Source organism: Microtus ochrogaster, chromosome 1 (assembly GCF_000317375.1).
Source record: "Microtus ochrogaster isolate Prairie Vole_2 chromosome 1, MicOch1.0, whole genome shotgun sequence".
In the NCBI taxonomy this organism is placed as follows: Eukaryota; Metazoa; Chordata; class Mammalia; order Rodentia; family Cricetidae; genus Microtus; species Microtus ochrogaster.
The window spans coordinates 75,954,590-75,974,469 of NC_022009.1; the positions used below are offsets into that span (position 1 = coordinate 75,954,590).

Genomic DNA, 19,880 nt, shown 5'->3' on the forward strand with positions numbered 1-19,880 from the left:
GACTAGTGTTTGTTTAATGTCATGAAGAAATTGCTTTTGTAGAATGAAGATCTTTCTCCCTAAGGTGGAGGACATCTGAAACGGTGTTAATATTGCTTGCCCAGAGCCATTAAAGATTTTAAAATGACCTTATAAGGAAACCATTGTTCAGATAACTATAGTACTCTGCCATCAACAAGGGGAGAGGAAGCCATTAGAAGAACTTTAGTTTTAGAAAGTCCATATTTCTACTAATCATGAAACAATATAACCTTATGACTAAAGTGAAAATGTGTTCCTATCTGTATGCCATGGACTCCGTGTAAATACAGTTAAATGACGTCCTCGGCTTTAGATACTCTAGAAATTAAATGCTAGTGTTCTGTCACAATGAATAAGCTATGAAGCAAACCACTAACAAAAAATAAAATGTAATGATAGCATTTGTGTAGATGAGGCAATGAGCTATTTAGAAACTTCCTGGGAAGGGGTACCATGAGCACCACAGTTGACTTGCGATGCTCACTGTCTGCCCTGGAGCTCTGGGGCTGGACAATGGCCTGTTTGTCATAGGGTGAATTTTTCTCTTTAGTCCTCACTCACTCTTGATAGCATAACTTTTTATTAGTTTAAAAGTCACATAGTCAAATAGATGCATTTACTCTGAAGGAGCCAGTAACTGCCACCATGAACACCCTTCACATGTGAGAGGCATCTTCTATGGATCTCCTAGGAAGAGCTGCCTCGGGAAGAAGTTCTGGGATATGGATATATTTCTTATGCTCTCCTTTGGGCACTGTCCCCACAAAACCTGGCTCAGAGGGAAGGGCGGTTACGATCTGGAGGATACTCCTGAAGGCACATGTAGGGGTCAAGTGAGACCTTGTCACTTGTCAGTGATTTATGGAGCAGGCCCCAGGCCTTAGTCCCAGAAAGACCCCGGAGAAGCAGTGTGGAGCACATTTGGGAACCGGCCCAGGGAAGGCTGAGGAGACTACAAGATTTAGGCAGCAAGTCTACCGTTCATTGGCTCAGGGCCAGTCCTTGGATGTTTGTTGCTCAGAATCATAGGCAGCAAGTCTACCCTTCATTGGCTCAGGGCCAGTCCTTGGATGTTGCTCAGAATCAACAGCAAGCTTGTGCACATGCGTGTTCTGTAGCTGGTGACACTGTCTGGAAGAGAAAAGGCTTTCACATTTCAGACACAGTCTCCTGATGACCTCCAAGGCAGGGCAAGGATGGCCTGGCGGGGCCACTGCAGCACCTGCTATGTGCCCACTTTATAGATGGGAAAAGTGAATCCTTCAGAGGCTGTGTGAAAACAAGAATAGGCGCTGGGGAACCTTCCAGAGCAAACATGCTTCTCTGTCTAATTAACTAAGTAATTTCTGAGAAGACTTCAGGCAACTGGCCTCAAACTTGCAGTGATTCTCTTCCCTCAGTTCCTCAAATGCTGAGAAGACCTGAGACCCTTTGCCCAGCTTAGGTTATCCATTCTGAACTGTCCAGAATGTCAGAAACCCTGGGGTTTTCTATAACTCAAAACCCTTCTGCAGACTACTTTGATAAATTGATCATATTTTGTGTCTTCTCCGTTCTCATTCATAGTCTTGATAGCAGGATGTTTGCCATGGGTAGACCAGATGGTTACTCTGTCTCAGGTCCCTTACTGTCTCTGTCCAGCTGCTCCATCTCCCTGGAAGCATTAGATTCAGCATCATTGGGATAGGTATTGTCTTAGGAAGAAACTACATTCTTTTAAGCCTAGTACAAAAGGTGTGAAGATACTTTCATCCTATCCCAGTGCATGCAAACCACGCCGGGTGTGTGCAATTAAATTTTTGTGCTTAGAATTTTTCTGGATTATGTCAACATAGGAGGTTTTGTCATTAAAACAGAAGCTGGCCTAATCTAGCTAAATGTTACTTATAAGCCAGAGTTCTTTATCTTCTTTTGAAGGGATGAATGATAAAAACTATTTGCATACATGGAAAGGAAGGGAACAAAGCACTATCTGTGGAGGGTTTGCTGATGCTCCACCTGAGGGACACTTGTGTAGATTTTTCTCTGCCCACAGGAAGAAACTGGGGGGGGGGCAGTCTGCTTTTCCCTGCTCCTCCTCTCATCAAGCTTGAGACCTCTCCCCAGCAACCCTCTCCAGATTTACTGAAAACAAGGAAGTGGTTGCTGGGGAAAGAGGCTCAGGGATGTTATAGAGCAGAAACAGCTTTGGGGACAGGCCACTGGTCTTTTGAAGGCCAGATGCTTTTTAAAAAATTCTGAATCTCAGAATCCACACGATCGCTTTAGATATATCTGAGTTAAAAACAGGTCAAAGGGTTGGTTCATTCTTTTCTCCTATTTACTGAAATGTGAAATAACTGCCTGACCATGTGAACATCTTTTTCTACTCATCTAGGAGTCCCTGCCCACGCTGACACTCAGCAGTGACCAGGGAAACCCATTTGCATCCCTGCATTGAAAGCTGACTGAGTGCACGCCCACAGCTAAATTGTTAAGAATCATAGTTCCCCCCATCCCGCACCTTCCATGGAACTGGTTGGTACACCCCAGGCACTCCCAGAGTAAATCTTGCCTAACTGATGTCTCTTGCTTCACTAAAATGAAGTCCTATGTGCAAGTCTGTGGGAGGAGATACGAGTTTAACACATGGGAGGAGAGGAGAATTTGTTTTATAACCAGGTTGTAGTGGCATTGTACACACCATAAATACAGAGATAGCTCAAAGGGAAGAGATGACTGCTCTGTTCCTTTGTCAGGGCGTGGTCAACCACTGCCCTGCTGCTCGCATGGCTTCTCTGTGGTGCTGAGAGAGGGATAAAGAGACTCATCTTCACCTTGTCGTTTTATATCTAAAATATAAGATTTGAGCAGTTGATGGGCTGTCGCCAAGTTGGTAGGGTACTTTCCTGGCATTGAGGAAGCCCTGTGTTTGGTCCCTACATCACTTAACCTGAACTGGGTGGTGCATACCTGTAGTCCCAGCACCCGAGCGGTGGAAGCAGAAAGATCGCAAGTTCAAGGTCATCTTTGGCTAAACAGTAAATTTGAGGTCAGCTTGAGACATATGAGAGAGACTTTGCCTCTAGTTAGTTAAAAAAAAATCAACAAGACATCCTGTTTTGACATGCAATCTGCTTAGGAAAATCATTAGACTAAGATGAAGAATAACAAGAAAATATAAGTTCACGAGAAGATAGTTAAAGTTCATGGTGAAGCCATTATGAAAAGGATTCGAGCTGGGTGAGGTAATTGATCCCAGTTCCTGTACACTGAGGCAGGCAGATCTCTGCACACTAGCTAGGGGTACATAGTGAAGATCCTGCCTTAAGAAAACACACTCAAGTAGGAATATGCAGGGCCATACAGCCAGGGTAACAGCCCACATTTGAAGGGCTTAGCTTTTGTGCTCACGGTGTGCCAGTAATATCAACAATCATGTCACATACATTTTTGATTAATCACATTAAGTGATATACGTCAACACACCCTTTTAAGTGCAGAAGCAAGTTCAGGGGGCCTTGCAAAAGCTCCTTGTAGCTCAGCCTTCCTAACCCCGCAGAATGAATGGTCATTCAAAAGGCAAATGTTGGCAGTATCTGTTCAAGAACTTCACAGAGAGAGGTGTTCAAAGTGGACTTGAGGTCTTACAGGAGAACAGGAGAATGATTAGTCGTGTCCAGAAAGGGTGGAATTTCCCTGGTATTTGCTTTCAAGCAGCTTCCAGACCACTAGTGTGCTTGTCCAAGGAATGTGTGCAGGGCTGGCAAAGCAAACATCAGAATGCTTAGCTGAGCTGTCCTGGTGGTGGAGATGGGTGATTGACAGCACTGATACCCGAGTCCCTAGATCACATTATCAGAAGGGCCAGCAGGGCTTAGGTTCTGCAGAGACAGTGATAGGGTAAGGCACTGACTCACTTGTCTGCCCTCAGATGTTGAGATTCTCTTTTCTAACTGCCCAGATTGTTCCGATATGCAAGTGGTGAAAGCAATTGGTGGATTTGAATATGTGGGTGCTCTGATTGCAAAGAAAAAAAATCAAATGTTGGCTTCCTGTCTTATACATTTTAACAGTTTTTGAGTTTCTTTTCCACACAATAGCTCCTGCATTAACTTTCTGTATAGGACCTCCTATTATCAATGCCAGTGGCGTATGAGTTAGCTCTCCTGGAAGTCTTGAAATCACACCTTTCACGTATGGACGCTAGAACAACACTGAGTACTAGACCAACATCCAGCTTCCCCAGGCATTTCTTAGACCTCCCAGAATCTCATGGTCCACACGGCTTCTTCAAGATCTATGTCATCATTCAAGTTTAATTTAAATAAGCTGAAAGGAAGCACAGAGTTTAACTCAGTTAGTTGCAGTAACCACACTCCATGGGATCCGTAGTGACACATGGCTGGTGACAAGAGCATGCAGCAACACTGCTGTGGGGGGCATCACTGCTGTGGGGAGCATCACTGCTGTGGGGGGGCATCACTGCTGTGGGGGAGCATCATTGCAGTGAGCGCGAGTGGGTAGCCTGTGCTAGATCACTTCATGATGCTCCAATCGCGTCACCCTTCCCATCAACCCACATGTGTCCCGCATTCTTCACTTCGGAATGCCTCCAATCACAACCTAATACAAAGACTTTCCATGTATGATACTGCAATAAAGGACAAAGGGTATTGAAGAAGCTGGTAAGCTCAGAGCTGAGAGCAAGCGTTGGAATCTCATGTCCAGGGGAGAGGCAGCTGCCACAGGAGGCCACGGCCCTTCCTCAGAATTCCCCATGTTTATTTCTCTAGGCATCTTCCCTATTATCAAATATTTGTTTTACCTAAGGCACCAAATGTGCTGCAGCAAGTAAATACGACAGAGGAGCTGCCTTCGCTTTTATTATTGGTTTCTGTGCTCTGTGTGCTGTGATTTTCTGATTGGTTTTCCTTGAGGTGGAGGAACACGGATGCAAACATTACTGAGGATTAAAATGTTCCCTTATTGAAGCCTTCCTTAGAGCTTCCTCAGCTGGCTGTGAAAGCATAAGGAAAGGCACGCATACTAACGAGATGAAGATGGGTGGGATGCCTTGTTTTCCATGCAAGGAACCTTTAGTGTGGTCATGGCACTGGCAATGACGACCAGGCAGTTCTGAGGCAGAAGACTGTCTATCTGAAGCAGGGAGGGTTTGTCTGCTCCATTAGTTAATGTAAAAATCTTCTGTCTTATTTAGAACCGAGCTCTTGCTGAAGACAGAGAAGCAGCAGAAACAATGGTCAATTTTGATAGAGGAAAAAGACTATATTTACATTGATCCCGACCTCTTGAACGTAGAAAGAGAGCCTCAGGTTGTAGAAAGTTTCTGGTACTTTGATTGATAGAACTGAGAAGAAATGCAAGCTACTCCCACTTCCTGCTCAGATGACTATTTCCAACAGCCGTCTTGATCTCAGGAGTTACTTTATTCTTCCCTGAAGACCCGAGGCTGCCAGGATACCTGGGGTGGCTTCTAAGTCTTTGCCTTAATGCGTCTTTGATAAATGCTTTCGGATGGTTAGCAACCCTTTCAGAATACTTGCTGTGCTTTGGTAAATGAGTGGCCCGAGATGTCTATGGGAGACCTGCAGTGACTAGGACATGATAATTACTCCACGTGAAGTACAGACACAGCTGCTTTGCTAAGAAGGAAAAGAAACATAAAGAAAAACAAGAAGGATTTTTTTTTGGTGCAGTAAAATTTTTAGTGTTTCGTTAAAGAAATGAATATACTTGTTACTAAAATTCTGTGAAATACATATGAACATTTTGAGAGAAAAAAATTCATTCCAAGTATTGTTTTTTAATATCTTTCTACACATATTACTGTTTTAAGAGTTCATATTGTTGATCATGCTTATTAGCCTACCATTTTTACATACAGTATGCTTATTTTCCTTCCCATGAGATAATTCCTAGATTTCTAGAGTCCTTCCCTTCAGAGAGCGGCTGCTGACCACATTCCCTCATATCACAGATTGCTGATCCTCTCTATTTAGAGTTTTTATTTACCTTATTTTGGGACAGGGTCTGCTGTATCCCAGGCTGCCCTCAAACTCAAGGATGACCTTGAACTTCTTCTCTTTTTAAATTGTCTTTCCAGACAGGGTTTCTCTGTGCAGCCTTGGCTGTCCTGGAACTTGCACTGTAGATCAGGCTGGCCTGGAATTCGCAGAGATCCACCTGCCTCTGCCTCCCGAGTGTTGGCCTTAAAGAGAGTATGGGGTGGGCAATGCCCACATCTGGAAAGAGCACTGAGAGAGCATGGAGTGGGTGATGCCCACATCTGGAAGAGTTCTGGGATCCCCATCTTGGTCTGGCTTGACAGGATAGTACTCACCTCTGAATTAACTGAAATGTTGCTTCTTGTATTTAAGGAAGACAAAGTGAGACTTTGTTTTGGTGTTCATGTATATTTATGAAGGAACTATCACAATCAAATAGTGTGTGTGTGTGTGTGTGTGTGTGTGTGTGTGTCTATAAAACTAGGACCCACTCTCTTGGAAAATCTCATGTATGCATTCCTTTAACAAATTACTGGGCTGTTCATTAGGTCTTTAGAACTTTTTCATCTTATACCTGCAAGTTTGGTCATGGATCACATGACCAAAGAGTAGTGTTTCTACCAGGCTCTGACCTCTGGAGTCCACAACCCACCCCTGCTCCCATGAGTTCAAATACTTCAGATCCACATATGAGTGACAGCATGTCAGATCTTTCCTCCTGTGTCTGCCTTGTTTCACTTAGCACAATGTCCTGCAGGTGTATACGTGCTTCAAAGGGCAGACTTCAAGTTCTATTCCTGAAGCACAGGGATAGTATGAAATAGGTCAGCAGCTAGTGTGCTGGGCAGCTTGTGGAGAAAAAACGAGGTGAGACTGGAGGCAGGAGGGAGCTGGCAGCAGAACTGTGGCCCATGGCAGGAATGATGGGACCTTCTTTAGAGTCCACATGAAGAACCCCTTCCATGACCATAATGGTAACATTTAGTGACAGAGTGGAGGGTGGGCTTTCCAGTTCAAGAAGAGGGGATGGAGCTATCCTTATGCAAACAGGGGAAGGAACATTGATGGCTGGGAATTTGCTGGATGGTGGTGATGTTTTATAGAGATGCTCACTGACAGGTGTGGGAAGAGAAGTAAACTCTAAGGTCGAGGACCTCACAGGAGCAAGGTGAGATTTTAGGGACAGACTCTGACAGTGCTCTTCTGTTTCCTTGCCCATTGTGCTGTCAGGACACCCTACTCCACACACAGAGGACTCGTGGGGCAGATGGCAACCTCACAGAACTGAAAATGAAGACATTTTATGCTTATGTTCAATCTTGCCTGGAACGAAACAGAAAAGTGCATGAGCAGTCTGTTTCAAAGATGAGGACGCGCAGGATAGCTGTTAGAGTGATGTAACTTAATTATTTTGTTCTTTCTAGGTAGAGTGTAGAATCCTTCAGGGACAGGCAAGGTGTTTGGAAACTCACTTTCTTTCCCCAGTGAGGTACTTGGTAAATGCTCCATTGTTGAACTGAGGCTTAAGACGACCCCCAGGGATACAGTAGCATATGCCACCGCTACCCTGGAGTTGGCCTGTTTTCAGAAAGTCACATTGGTTCAATTCCCAACTGTGTTAGCATCCTTCAAAGGGCTAATTAAGACACCTGGCTAAGGTGGGAATTGCTGTCTGGAAATTAAACAGACTCAGTGGGCCCAATGTGGGCCTTGCCGGGATTAATTCTACCTTAACCAGAATTGTTGATTCCCAGCGGCTGTTTTGTTTGGGACAGATTTACAGGGGCTTCACGAGGAGACTGAGCGATTCTTCATTGCCACACTTGCTTTTATCAATCACAAATGCCTTTAAAAGGAGATTTTAATTTTTAAGTATTTTAATTTGGGGTATGATCCAACTTTTAGCAAAAAAAAGAAACTCTATTGCAGCCTTTTAGACTATATAATAATTAAAATATTTTACTGCTCATAAACAATATATGCACATAAACAAAAGATGTCAGGTTCCCAGAGCCCAAGTCCCCAGGAGAATTTCCCAACCTTACACATGCTCTTGTAAGGTTTACGGACTCTGGTATTGTTTGGCACTCAGTAGCAGGTATCTTCATGCTGTGTTGATGTCTTAGTTGCTTTTCTATTGCTGTGACAAAGCGCCGTGACCAAGGCAACTTATAGGAGAATGTTTAACTGAGCTCACGGCTCCAGGTTAGAGTCCACGATGGCAGAACAAAGGAATGGCGAGAGGAACAGCTAAGAGCACCCATCTTGTCACCACAGTTGAATCTCTGTGGATACCTTTTGTCCCTTTTTTGAGTTCAAATTTAAATGTCTACTCTGACAAGCACATTACTTAGAGTGAGTTTATTTAGGTCTGTCCTGTGTTATTTATGCCCCTTAAACTGATGAATTAAACTTCTTATATCTTGCAGCTTTAGTATAAACTAATGCAAAGCAGATTCGAATGATCAGTCTCCCAAAGAACGTCCTTGAACTTTCGGTTTGCACATACAAAGCATCGATAAATGTACTCATCCATGCAGCTGATAGTTACTTGTAGATGATAAATACTGTGTCTCTGTTTTGTTCCAGAAGTTGGAAGCACAGCACGAAACAAAGCTTGTTTGTGGTCCATGTCTGTGCATTGTCAGATGTGAAGTGTACTTGTGCTGTGGGTGTGGTGTGTTTACCTACAATCCCAGTGCCTTGACAAAAGAGTCTATGAAAGGAAGGAGCTATTTTCAGTTCGCACTTCGAGCTGCACTGAGTCACGGCAGGGAAGTCACAGCGTCAAAAGTCATTGTTGGGGGGTGTAGCACCATGAGTGCTGGTCCCAGTTAGCTTCTTTCTTGACAGTTTCGGGGCTCCAATCCAGGGAGTGGCCCCGCCCACATCTAGGGTAGATCTTCTCACCTCAGCCTAACCAATACAATGTCTCGCAGACATGCCCAGAGCTTATCACCTAGGCGATTCTAGATCAGGTTGAGATTAATTTACCATCACAATATTTTATCTCCAAACAATAATTCCAGTAATGAATTAGGAACTACAGATTACTTCTACACGCAGAGGCCATGGAAGAAACTCTGTCTGCTGTAGGACTGAGTTTAGGAACTCATTTTACTTAATCCCTGTTAGTCTGAATAAGAGGGGGTGCACCTAGGTTTTCACACAGGCTTTCCTGGAAGTCCATGTCAACAGCAGGGGCAGCATTTGCTCATCTCATGCCACCTGCAGCTTTGACTCATGGGAAGAGGCCTGGGTTATAGACATTGAGAAGAAATTCCTGCCTCGGGTATTTTAATTGCGTGTGTTTTATAGTTGCTGTCTTTATGAATGTAAGGTGGTTCATTGTTTGTAAAATTCTTCACTGCCTTTTCCTGTGCTTTCCCTTTTCCCAGGTCTTAGGGAAGAAGCCTGAACTCCCAGATGGGGACAACGATGACGACGCTGTGGCTGATTTAAGCAACAGGAAGATGGCGAAGCTCTATATGGTGAGTGCACGGGGGTGGAATTTTGAGCTCGGCTCCGGAGAGATGGTCCCTCCTCTATGGAGTAGAGAGTGCATCATGCCCTCATAGGGAAGCGTGGGGTGATTTTCCACATGCGTGTACTAAAATGTTCACTTCTATACCTTCTTACTCTGTTCATTAATGATAAGAGTTCCTGCTGTGACTTACACAATAGGGCATAGTTACCTCCTTGTTTGTTAGATTTTGATATAGTATAGCTGTTAAAATGTCTCCTTCGAAGAATAAAACATTTTGTAAGGTTTTTCTTATAAACGCGCCATGGGATGGTAAAACCTTCATCTTCAGACTACCCTTTCGGTACAAGGAGTGCTTTCTGTGTCCCAGTAGTCAGCTGAAAGGAACCAGGGTGGAGCCTGTCCTGAACCAGGCCCCGACTGACCTAGTGACTGCCTGGGACACAGTCATCTGAGTTTTCTAATCTGAAGGGGGTGGAGGGAGGGGGAGGGGGAGGACAGAAGGGAGGAGAAGGAAAGAAAGTGGTCCTACTTGTCGATTGCTCAGGTTTCTTCTCTTGGTAAAAAGCCACAGAGCTCGGCAGGGAAGGGGACTGTGAGGATGAGAACCTCTGTGCCCTTCCCCCTCTCACAACTTCCTAAAAGTGGTTTGGAGCAGCTGGCAACCTCCCTGCACAATTTGGGGATTTTTCTCCTCTTCAACAAGAAGAAAAACTGCATTTGGCAGTCTCTAAGGAACTTCCTTCCTTCCTTCCTTCCTTCCTTCCTTCCTTCCTTCCTTCCTTCTTTCCTTCCTTCCTTTCTTCCTTTTTGAGACTGGGTCTCTCTGTACAGTCCTGGATCTCACTCTGTAGACCAAGGTGGTCTTGAACTCACAGAGAGTCACCTGCCTTAGCCTCTGCAGTGCTGGAATTAAAGGTGTGTGCCACCACACCTGACACTTTTAAGGAACTTTTTAGCTTACTAACGTCAAAGTTCTGAATGAAGATAAATTACTAATTTATGAAGCAGAACTTCCCTTTTTATAATGGGAAAGTGGCTTCTTTCCTTCCTTGGTGAGCAAGGAAAATATGATTTGATAATCATATTTGTTAAACACTGATCATTTTAACACGGTCCATACAGACATTGTTGACTAAATAGTTTGTGGCTTCATTACTCTTTTTACAAACAAATGTCATTTATTCCCCACTGTTGATCACAACTCTTTCCTATCTTGAATAGCGTTATGTATGAATGAATTTCATCTTAAGAAAGTATTAATCTTGAGCTATGGCTCCCTCTAGTGGGGCTATTGTGTAGTGGACAATGTAAGCTGTGTCATCTTGGAAAACATTTGGGAATACCTAAGACTGGAAAGCCAATCACTGTGGGTACTTTCTAAATACACAGAATGCAAACTCCCCTTGCAGCTGTAAAACTTGGTTACTGATTGAATCTCAGTCTGGAGCTTTCACATCCAACAAACATACAACTGATCATCCTGCAGCCCACAACTGACTGTAAAACCCTGTGCGTGGCAATGGTTCATAAAGAAATGCCACCTTCAACTTTGTACAACCACCTCCAAAGCCTCCGTAAAAGCTTCATCTCTGCCTGTGACAGCAAACAATTTGCCTTGATGGTTCTCTCAGAGCATAGTTGAATTTCAGGACTGAGATGGAAAAATCTACAAGTGTTCCTCGGTGCGGTGACTGCCGCCTGCTAGGGACCCAGTGACGGAAGCCTAAGCGAGTTTATGCTCAGCTTTGTGTGGGCCGCAATGAGTGTAGCATCATCACCTCTTGGAAAGTTTGCTCCAAAATTTAAAATAAATGATCATGGAACAAAAGGGCTCAGGGAACTTGGTATACACTAGCATTGTGAGAGCCTCACACAGTACGATTATCAACAAGGTTTTCCATGTTTTAGCTTTCTGTTAGTAGTTCTTCTGCCTCTAAGAATCTTTTTACAAAAGTGTTTGGGATACAGTTGAACACAGGGATGCTCTGTCTCTTTGTCTTGAGACTATATATATATCATAAGGCTCATGTTCTCAAAATGCGCAGTCCATGCTCACTGCACCCACAGAGTGGGTAGCTATCACCACAGCAGATTTAAAACGTTTTTTTCCTCCCAAAAAGAGATCATTTGGTTTTTCTGGTAGGTTTCTGATGCAAGTGGATCCATGAAAGTGACCCTGGTGGCTGAAGAAAATCCCTTCTCCATGGCAATGCTCCTTTCTGAAGAATGCTTCATCTTAGACCATGGTACCGCCAAACAAATTTTTGTGTGGAAAGGTAAGAGAAGCCCTTGCTCTGCTTGCCGTATTTCGTGCTCATACGGACGCTCTTCTTCCAAGAGAGGGGAGGAAATATCCTGATTTTTAAAGAAAAAGCCTCCCTCTGGAGATACAGTTTGTAAATATCTCACCTAAGATGTAACCAGTGGTCAAACTTTCGGAACTATTCAGCAAAGGTTAGGGAGCTAAGGAAAGCATTTGAGTAACAGAAGTTAAGTATGCCATCAATTACTGTGATATTAAATGTATTTAATACACCAGGGAATGTCACCATTCTCCCATTGCTATATATAAATTAAATGATAACTACGTGTATTTTTGGTATGTAAGTATTTCTTAATCATATAGTGTATTCCCATCTGAGGAGAAACAAGCCTGGCCCTGCTTGGATTCTGAGGTCAGATGAGATTGGGCGTGTTCGGGGTGGGATGGCCATGTACAGGGTAGTGTAGTCTCCATCTGTAATTATATCTCTTTTGATTGATTGATTGATTGATTTTTATTTTAGGTAAAAATGCTAACCCGCAGGAGAGGAAGACTGCAATGAAGACAGCCGAGGAGTTTCTACAGAAAATGAATTATTCTACCAATACTCAAGTATGTGTGGGAAGAAATCACCAGAAAACCCTTTAAAACTTGAGAGGCATGTGGTTGCCACAAAGCTCGTGGAAAGTTTGTTTTAAAGTAGTGTGTGTGCATAAATGTGCATGCGTATGTGCCCGCGTGTGCATGTGAGTGTGTGCATGTATGTCTGCATGTGCGTGCGTGTGCGTGCGTGTGCGTGCATGTGCGTGCGTGTGCGTGCATGTCTGAGTGTGTGTGTGTCTGTGTGTGTATGTCTGTAGTCCTTCTCCACTTGAGCATGTGTTGCCTTGTGTCATGTCCCCAGCCGTCTTTTTGTGAGGAGCATTATGCAGACAGTGGTGATCAGATGGTAGGGCTACCCAGAGCAGGAGATGTGGTTGGGAGAGCGCATGCCCAGCGTGTGAAAGCCTGGACTCCAGTTCCATTGCTGCCTGACAGTGGCTGTGTGGTGGCACACATCTGTAATCCCAGCCCTCAGGAGGTGCGAGCATGGTGATCACTTTCAAGACCATTCTCAGCACCAGAGAGAGTTTGAGACCAACTTGAGTTGCATGAAACTCTGTCTCAAGAAAAAAAAATAATAACTTCCATAAAGACCATTAGCCGTTCCTTAGACCATTGTGAGGACTTGGGTCACACCTCATCAGGTTTGGTTTCCTCCAGATCAGCTCAGATGTCCACTAGCTAGCTACTCCTTTTCTCCATATTTACCCTGGCACAAATCAAACAGTGAGATCATTTCTTCCTGGTCAACTCTTTGAGAACCTAACGTGAACAAACATTTGTGCTTTGGTAACACGGGTAACCTTCCTCTCGTCTGTCACTCAGGTTCAGCAGCTGAACGGTAGTCGTGAGAAAACCCTAGGTTGGGTGACTATAGTTGCACAGACTTACAGGGTTACGAGTGTAGTCATAGAAACGAGGACGGCATTTTCATTGCTTCCTTCTTTCTCCTGCCATAGATATTTTTCTCTGTCTCTTATTTTCCCTTGACTATTATTTTGAATTGCAGATTCAGGTTCTTCCTGAAGGTGGAGAAACGCCAATTTTCAAACAGTTCTTTAAGGACTGGAAAGATAGGGACCAGAGCGATGGCTTTGGGAAGGTCTACGTCACAGAGAAAGTGGCTCATGTACAGCAGATTCCATTCGATGCATCCAAACTGCACAGTTCCCCGCAGATGGCAGCCCAGCACAACATGGTGGATGACGGCTCTGGCACGGTGGAGGTATTTTCATGTCTGTCTATTTCTTTATGTTTGTATTTTTATCAGGCCTGTGGAGGTATTTTCACATCTGTCTATGTCTTTCTATTTGTGTTATCAGGCCGGTGGAGGTATTTTCGCAGGTCTGTCTCTTTCTGTTTGTGTTTTTTTCAGGCCTCTTTATGGCAGTGTCTGGGAGGGGGAACATAGCTTTGGCAATCTTTGAACATTTTTAAAGGGTGAGTTTTACTTAGTAAGGCAGGTGGTCCAAGACTGTACACTGAGTGGTGGGAGCCACAGCCAGAGAGTTGTTGCTGGATGCCAGTCTCCAGGGATCCAACTCAATGAGCACTGGATGATACATCTCTCCTCTAAAATATCTCCATGGCCCCCTGCCCTTACTGAAGGCCTTTCTCCTTTCTGCAACCTTCAGGATTTGAGCCTTGGCCTCCTCGTGCTCGTCTTGGTCATCCTCATCTGAAGCATCCCTCCTCCATGAACTATTGTTTCCTAGCAACTCCATCCAACAGCAGCTCTGCCTCCACAGCCTTTCTCGGTGCTTGGAGATGATACTTTCCACAGAATTTGTCTCATAAGCGCCATGGAACTGCTATTTCCTAACAGGTTTTTCCTGGTCCCTCCTCAGCTTCTAGAGGACACGAGTTAGCGCCTTCATATCTGCATGCCCAGTCCTCATCACAATGCTTGAATGACAGATGCTGATAAATTTAGGGATTAAATTTTCCTCCTTTCAGAGAACTGAAGTGTGACACTAAGCTGCACAGGTGTTGGGAGTGGGAAATGACAAGATCATAGATGATCTGATGCCACCATCAAAGGAAATCAACTTCCTGGCCGCAACCTCTCCTGCTTGGGTGTCCTCTCTGGAGTTTGGCACAGGCAGCTTGGCTAGAATGCCCTTGAATGGACGAAGCTCCCAGCACCTACTGTGCCTACAGAGAAGTCTCAGCTCTGCCACACTGGGGATGCTACACCCTGGAGGCTCTGTGTAGGCTCTTGGGGTTGGCGAGGCTGTGTTGCTGAACCCTCTGCTTTCTAGAGGGATGGCTCAGGGATGCAGGTCCCTAGATGCCCTGCCTGTTCTTCCTGATTGCTTACTCCACATTCCAAAGCCAGTACTGCCCTGCTCCTTTCCGGCACTCGTGTGGGAGGAATTGTGCCCTATGCAGGTGCACAATGTGGCCTCTTGTTCACTGGACACTCACAAATGATGGAGAAATATTTTACTCTAAAGTTGAAGCCCATTTCTGAACTGCACTGCAGTTTTTACTGTAGTAGTACCATATTATTTTCATGAATTTAAAGATACACATGTGTGCTCTCTCTCTCTCTCTCACACACACACAGACCAACAGTCTCAGAACTACTGGATATGGTGGCACATGCCCATAATCTTAGCACTTACCAGGCTAAGACAGAAAAATCATGGGTTCAAAATCAGCCTGGAATATATAGGGAAATCCTGTCTCAAAGTAGAATGACAACACGATTTAAAAGCAAAACCATCAACAACAAAATTCTCAGAACTGGCTAAATATTGAGGAGGAAGCACAAGAAACAGAAGATTTTCAAAGTCAAGAAGTTGTCAAATTCATTAACCTTGTTTTCACTTGGTTATAAACTGGTTAGAAAAATAACTTAAGCATTGCTTGATACTGAGTCTGAGGTGGGAGCTATTTATAGTTTATGAATGGTATTTTAGGTCAGTAAGCTCTCAATGGTCCCTGTTTCATTTGTCTTTTTCAGATCTGGCGCGTGGAGAGCAGTGGGAGAGTCCAGATCGACCCACACTCCCACGGCGAGTTCTTTGGCGGCGATTGCTACATTATCCTGTACACTTACCCCAGAGGCCAGATCATCTACACATGGTGGGTCTCCAGAGCTCAAGTGCCACGGGGCATGCTACAAATGTAGTATTAGGTGATGCACCCCTGACTACAGCAAGCAGCTAGTACTCAGATCATGTGTACCACAAGGATGATTTCCCAAAATAACAGGGGTTAGGCAGACATGATTACTCAGTAAAGTCATTCAAGGGGCTAAGGCCATGTTTCTTTCAAATGGATATGAAAGTACCCACTGCACATATCTCTAGACGTCCGTAGGGCAATCCAGGATTAGTAGGTAACAATATGCCAGTAGCTTTAATTGTTCTGGTCGTGTTGCACCGTTTGCTTCATTTCGATATTTTACAGTACCTTAGGTCTCTTTTTGGAGTGGTGTAAGAACGTAAGAGGGTGTTGGAAGTTAACTACAAGCCGGTGTGATTTGCTTCGTTCCTCTAGGCAAGGAGCAAAAGCTACACGAGATGAGCTGACCATGTCTGCATTCCTGACTGTGCAGTTGGATCGGTCCCTGGGAGGACAGGCTGTGCAGGTTGGTGTACTTTACCTTCATATCTCACGCGATGGCAGAGTTTCCTAGCCCACTTCCGAAGGGAGGCTCAGTTCCCACATTCTAAGGGATTTTGAAACTTTTATGTCGATTTCTTTTTATTTTGAAATTCAAATATTAAATAACGCACTAATGATCTCAGATTCAGATTTACCAAAGGCAAAATAAAGACATCAACAAACTAATAATTTCAGAGACCCAAGAAGAAAGCATAGAGACGCCCCCATATGTTACAATCACTTGACATTTCCAGTTATGAACGAACAGTAATAATAGACAGAATTATGTGTTTGTATGTGCACATCCTAATCCTGAGACCCTGTGAAGATGTTATGCTACAAAGCAAAGGAGAATTAAAATCGAAGACAGATTCATAATCGCTCAACATCTGGCCTCATGTTAGGGAGATGACCCGGGATTACTGCATGAGGCAAAGCACTCATCAGGGTCCTTAGGAGTCAATTGTTGGGACAGGCAGTGTGAGAAGGGTGCAGTCTGATGGAGACTCTTCGGAGAATTGCTGGCTTTAGGGGAAAGAGGGACCAAGGAAAGAACCCGGGCATCCTCTGGGTCCTGAAAAAGGCAAGGAAAAGAATGCATGCTCTCGCCCCTTCCTCTCTACCTGCAGTGTGTCTGTCATCTCTCGTCATCTGCACATGCTTGTTTTAGCTTGTTTTAGATCTCTCTCTCTGTCTCTCTCTTCTACTTCCTCTCTCTCTATAGTCCTGTTGCTTACCTTACCACCTGGCTGTATTCTCTGGTGGGTTTGGGGGGGATTCCATTTGTTTCCATGAGCTGGGAAAAACATCTCCTAGACAGTTCCCAGTGGCCTGATTTTGACGGTTCTGATTCAGCATCGTGAAGTGTTCTCGTCACAAGGATGTGGCAGCTTAGCTACCTCATGTCTGATGTCAGGCGAACTCAGGTTCTGGGTGGCATAAAAGGTGGTTTTGTTTTGATTTTTCTCTATGATGGGTAAAGGGATACACAGAAAAACTTTGTCTCAAAAAAAAAAACCCAACAAAAAAGGGCTTTTGGTTAGTGTTTTTTTTTTCAAACTTTTGTAAATATGTGGTTTGATTTTTCAAGTGTCAAATTAAGCAGAGAGACGACTCAGATGCCTTAAGGCATAAGATGCTGACATGGAGGCTGAATTTGGTCTTTAGCTGATTTCTTTCCATCTTGGCATGAGTTAATAGATACACAAACAGGCTGACTCGTGTGTAAAGGGGCACGCCAACCATGTTTATAAAAAACTGATTAACAAGGTTGCTGGAATCTTTAGATGCATGCAGCTCCATTCCTAACCAAGTATTTCATTCACGGGAATATACAATATTTATAGTCAGGCAGGATATCACCTCCGTTGTGTAGCTGAGCTTACAGCTGTTTCTCACAAACGATTCAAAATGTTTGCACTACACATCGTGCTTTGAGATTTCTCAGTACAGAAGATGCCACACAACTCACAAGCTTCCAGGAATGAGCCCGCTGAATCCTATGGTTGGCGAAATGCTAATTTCTTATTGACTCACTAGATGGCAGGACTTCACAGGAATGGTTCTCAAATAGGTGGAGGTCGGCCTTGCTCTTGCAAGTGTTTTTGGTAGAGTAACTTGGCAATATTTACACAATTATTACACAATTTAATCCACCTTTTGCCCTCTCTAGTCCTCTTTGGAGGAAAGCAGGGACTGCAGCCAGTGCCCCCTTCCTTGTGCTGGCGATTGCCAGTTATATGACATATTAGTGGATTTCAGTGCTCCGTCCTGCACTTTCCAAACTGAGCAACCACACCAGAAGATGCTTCATAAGTAGCTGCTCACCCATTTGGATGTGGGCTTGTTGAACCACACCTATGACGTCAGTTATTTTCAGTGTTTCCCGGGCGCCTATAGTTGGGGATGCCCCTAAGTTCCCATTTGCCTAGCTTCTGGAGGCTCTTTGTTATATTTCTGCTCCCCTGCCCTGTGCACCCAGGTCCGCGTCTCTCAAGGCAAAGAGCCTGCTCACCTGCTGAGTTTATTCAAAGACAAACCGCTCATTATTTATAAGAATGGGACATCCAAGAAAGAGGGGCAGGCGCCGGCTCCCCCTACTCGGCTCTTTCAAGTCCGGAGGAACCTGGCATCTATCACCAGAATTGTGGAGGTAAGGCTACGTGCTCTGTGAATGTGCGCCGGGTGTGCATTTGCCAACATGCCTGGCCTCTACACACTGGCAAACAAATGCCCTTTACGTCAGCAGTGTGAGAATATCACAGGCAGGAAAACTGGGGCAGCAAGGGGCAGGAAGCAGCTATAGCTCTATCTCGGGGTAGGAGGATCATGAGGCATGGTCAGATGGCCATGGAACCTGGGGATATCTAGGAGGAAGCCCTTTGAACAAGAAAATCTGGCCACACTGGAGTATCCATCACAGGTTGAATTCAAGCCACCATTGAAATCCAGCTTTCTCCCACGGCTCCATGGCTCCGTGTCTCCCCAGATCTGGAGCTGTCTCTAAACCCTTTTACTTTTCACGAGTCACTCAGTGAGCTCTGAAAATCCAGCCCGTCTTTCCTCAGTCTACTGCAACCTCTCTGAGACTCCTCCAGCCTCATCTCTGGCTCTCCTCTGAGGACTGCCTCCACCAACCCTCTGCAGTGGAAACTGACTCCTCTCAGGCTCCATTCACTAGGACCCCTGGATGGGGAAGGCAGGACAGTGTTCTTGCTCACTCAGGCCCCCCTCATTTCTCTTCTTATTATGCTGCTCCCACCTTCCACCAAGGCAGCCCCTCCCCCCGTAGCCTCTCCCCCACAGCCCTCTTCTGCAGTCATATTCTGAGAAGCTGGTCCTGCTTCCCCTGTCATTGTGACGGCTTCAGCCGCAGGGTCTGTCACTTTCCTTCTGTCTCCTTTTCTTCCAACGGTCTCCTCCTTGTACAGTTTTCTGATGATGTGGCTGTGTCCACGCGGCTCCTGAATGTTCCTCCGAAACCTAGCCACCCCCCCAGAGCGGTTCTCCTGGGGTATACTCTGCCTGACCTCTAGGCACTTAAGTGTTCCAGGTCAAGGTGGTCTTATGTGGTCAATCATTTAAATTTTGGCCTCCATAACTGATCTCACTTACAGAATTCTGGGCTCAGATTCTCCTGTGTTCAATCATAACTATTTTTTTTTAATCCATTCTATTGCCAGTGGATTTTTTTCTCCGTGGACACTCATTTGATTTTAGATGGGAGAGCCAATCATACTGTTCCACTTGAGCTTGCTTTGGCAGCACAAATACTATCATTGAAATGATATGGAGATGAGCACTATGTTCCACTGTAAGACTCATGGTCTCTTCCATAGTTGAGGTTTCTTTGGGAGACATCATCAACTGAATTCAACGATTTCCCCCTTCTCCTTGCAGCATCCTGAATCAGCCTTTACCCTCCAGTTCCGCCCATACATCAGTCACGATGATTTTATGTGACCTCTGTCTTGTCTCCTGGAGAGCTGATGCTTCCTAAACAGGAAAGAGTTCTCCTTCCCCAGGCTCACACCACTCTGGGCACTGGCTTCTTGTCACCTTTCTTCGTATTTCTGGCTGTTTCTTCTGCATTCAAAAGGAAACATATAGATAGGAAATGCAGACCTGGTGGCTAACATTCTCCACCAACTCCCCTGATGGTGATTTCCTTCAGCTTGGTCCAGGAGGCCTCATTCCTGCTGAAAGAGGACAATTATGCTTGCTGGAATGCTGCCAATCCCCAAAGCTTGTCTTTTAAATTCCAACAGCCATCCTTTCCTGTAGCTTTTCTCTCTAGGTCAGGTTGTCACAGACTGGCAAGACCCATCTCTCCTGCAGCAGAGGAGTTGATCTGGACGGTCCAGTGAGGTGGGCCGAGTAGCAG

The 19,880-nt window shown here is 44.8% G+C and overlaps 1 protein-coding gene across 1 annotated transcript in view; it reads left to right on the forward strand.

The window, feature by feature from the left end:
* The window catches only part of Scin (scinderin), a 65,504-nt gene that overhangs the window by 33,806 nt on the left and 11,818 nt on the right, over window positions 1–19,880 (forward strand). Inside the window, exons 5-11 of the mRNA XM_005343832.2 lie at window positions 9,428–9,520; window positions 11,660–11,792; window positions 12,303–12,391; window positions 13,392–13,607; window positions 15,351–15,472; window positions 15,890–15,980; window positions 17,979–18,149. Coding sequence (XP_005343889.1) covers window positions 9,428–9,520; window positions 11,660–11,792; window positions 12,303–12,391; window positions 13,392–13,607; window positions 15,351–15,472; window positions 15,890–15,980; window positions 17,979–18,149 — 915 coding nt within the window. The remainder of the gene's footprint in view (window positions 1–9,427; window positions 9,521–11,659; window positions 11,793–12,302; window positions 12,392–13,391; window positions 13,608–15,350; window positions 15,473–15,889; window positions 15,981–17,978; window positions 18,150–19,880) is intronic.